Below are 1,809 nucleotides of genomic sequence, written 5' to 3' on the forward strand. Positions count from 1 at the left end.
CCGCCCGGCCAGCCCGGTCCATCGGTCGGTCGCGTGCACCCGTCAGGTCTGCTCGCGGGACCATGCCGTTCCTCGGGCAGGACTGGCGGTCCCCCGGGCAGAGCTGGGTGAAGACGGCCGACGGCTGGAAGCGCTTCCTGGATGAGAAGAGCGGCAGCTTCGTGAGCGACCTAAGCAGGTAAGTGGTTCCGCCGCCAACTTCCAGCCCCGCGAAGCAGGCCCGGGAGGGCGGCGGGGGCGCGAGCAGAGGGGGTGCGGAGCTGGCGGGCTTGGAATAGGCTGAGGAGGGAGCCCCTGGCTGGGGAGATGGGAGCGAGTGGCCCAGTTTCTGCAGAGGTCGCCAGAGCACGGGATTCGGAGGATTTGGTTTCTCTTTTTGTTCAAGGTCAGCGTCTCCAAGTGGGCGCGACCCCTTACAGAACCCCAGGTCCTTCTGAGAATCTGTCCACAAACGCGGAGCTTGTCCGCACACGCTCACGCTTAAGCACACACCTCGAAGGGTCCCCGGCCTTGAAGACACCAGAGTTGCGCAGTTTGCAAGTGTGGGGGCGCGGGCTCGTGGGCCGCGCGCCGTTCGCCGCCGGGGTGGCGGGGCTCGAAGCGCCCGAGGGCTGTGGGCACAGTCGCGTGACTGCCTTGGACGCAGGTTCCGCCGAAGCGCCGCCAGGCTCTTCCCACGCACAGAGTGGGCAGGCGACCACAGAGTGGGCAGAGAGGATGAGTAACCAGGAAGGGGCGGCCAGACGGTCCCTGGGGCACCGGCGCTTGCACGGCGGGTTTGTGGAGCGGTGGTCAGGCGTCAGGGCTGCCGCGCTGAGGGGGTCAGGGGGGAGGGGGGAAGAGGATGGAACCCTTGTCTCCTGCTTCTGCGAAGGCCAAGCATTTGCACCTGTTTCCTCTGTGACCCTTTAGGTCAGTTTTCTTTGCAAAAAGAGTGCAACCCCATTTTCAGCTGGTGTCTATCACCCGCAGAAAGTCCACCTGGCTCAGCTGAGCCCCTGGACTGGAGATTCCACCTGAGCTCTGTCAGTGGGGTAGAAAATCCGAGGTCCCCTGGGCTGGGTGTTCTGCTCAGTTAATAGCGCTGAAGCACGAACTAAAATCAGGCGGTCTGGAATCTGTCAGTCCAGGATCCCAACGGGTGACTTCCAGATCCCTGGCATTTGGCCCAGGTGAGGAGGGCAATGAAAATGGGTCCAGAGGGCGTCTGCGCGGCGGGGTCACCCTCGGTGCCTCTCTCCCACCACCTTTGGTTAAACACCTCCCCCCATCCCACCCCGTGTGCCCTCAAATTGACTTCAATAGAGAGTTCTGTGAGGCCAGGTTCCCACTTACTGAAACTTCCCAGTGGTGGTTTGGTTGAGCCCTTGGCACTCATTTTAAGAAAGCTATCAGGATAATATGGTTATTTGGACAGCCGTGGGGGTGGGGGGTGGACACACAATATTTAATCTTGGAAGCCTATAAGGAGAGACAACAGCAAATTGACCTTTATGTTAAAGATACTTTTAGGCAGTCTCTGCCACTGTTAAGAAAAGCAATTTTATTTATGGAAAAACCAGATAATTTACTTACAGAAAAATAAAAAGATTACCTGCTATCACCAGACTGTGTTTTGTCAATTATGCCCTTCCTTCCTTCTTCCTCGTTCCTAAGGATTATAACCTAATATTTGAGTAACTTTATTTCTGTATGACAGTTCGGATTCTTTCTAGGGAGGTGCAGCAGCGATCTGCTGAGCCGTGTTGCGGTGGCTCACCCAGTAATTTAGGGTGCTCTTCAGTGGAAAGCAGAAGACCCCTGGGTTCA

The 1,809-nt window shown here is 57.6% G+C and overlaps 1 protein-coding gene across 1 annotated transcript in view; it reads left to right on the top strand.

Annotated features, from left to right (window-relative positions):
* Positions 1 to 6: 6 nt before the first annotated feature.
* The window catches only part of FBXO32 (F-box protein 32), a 32,248-nt gene continuing 30,445 nt past the window's right edge, over positions 7 to 1,809 (top strand). Inside the window, exon 1 of the mRNA XM_006916573.3 lies at positions 7 to 178. Within this exon, the coding sequence (XP_006916635.1) occupies positions 63 to 178 (116 nt within the window). The 5' untranslated portion in view covers positions 7 to 62. The remainder of the gene's footprint in view (positions 179 to 1,809) is intronic.

Source organism: Pteropus alecto, unplaced genomic scaffold (genome assembly GCF_000325575.1).
Source record: "Pteropus alecto unplaced genomic scaffold, ASM32557v1 scaffold164, whole genome shotgun sequence".
Taxonomy (NCBI): Eukaryota; Metazoa; Chordata; class Mammalia; order Chiroptera; family Pteropodidae; genus Pteropus; species Pteropus alecto.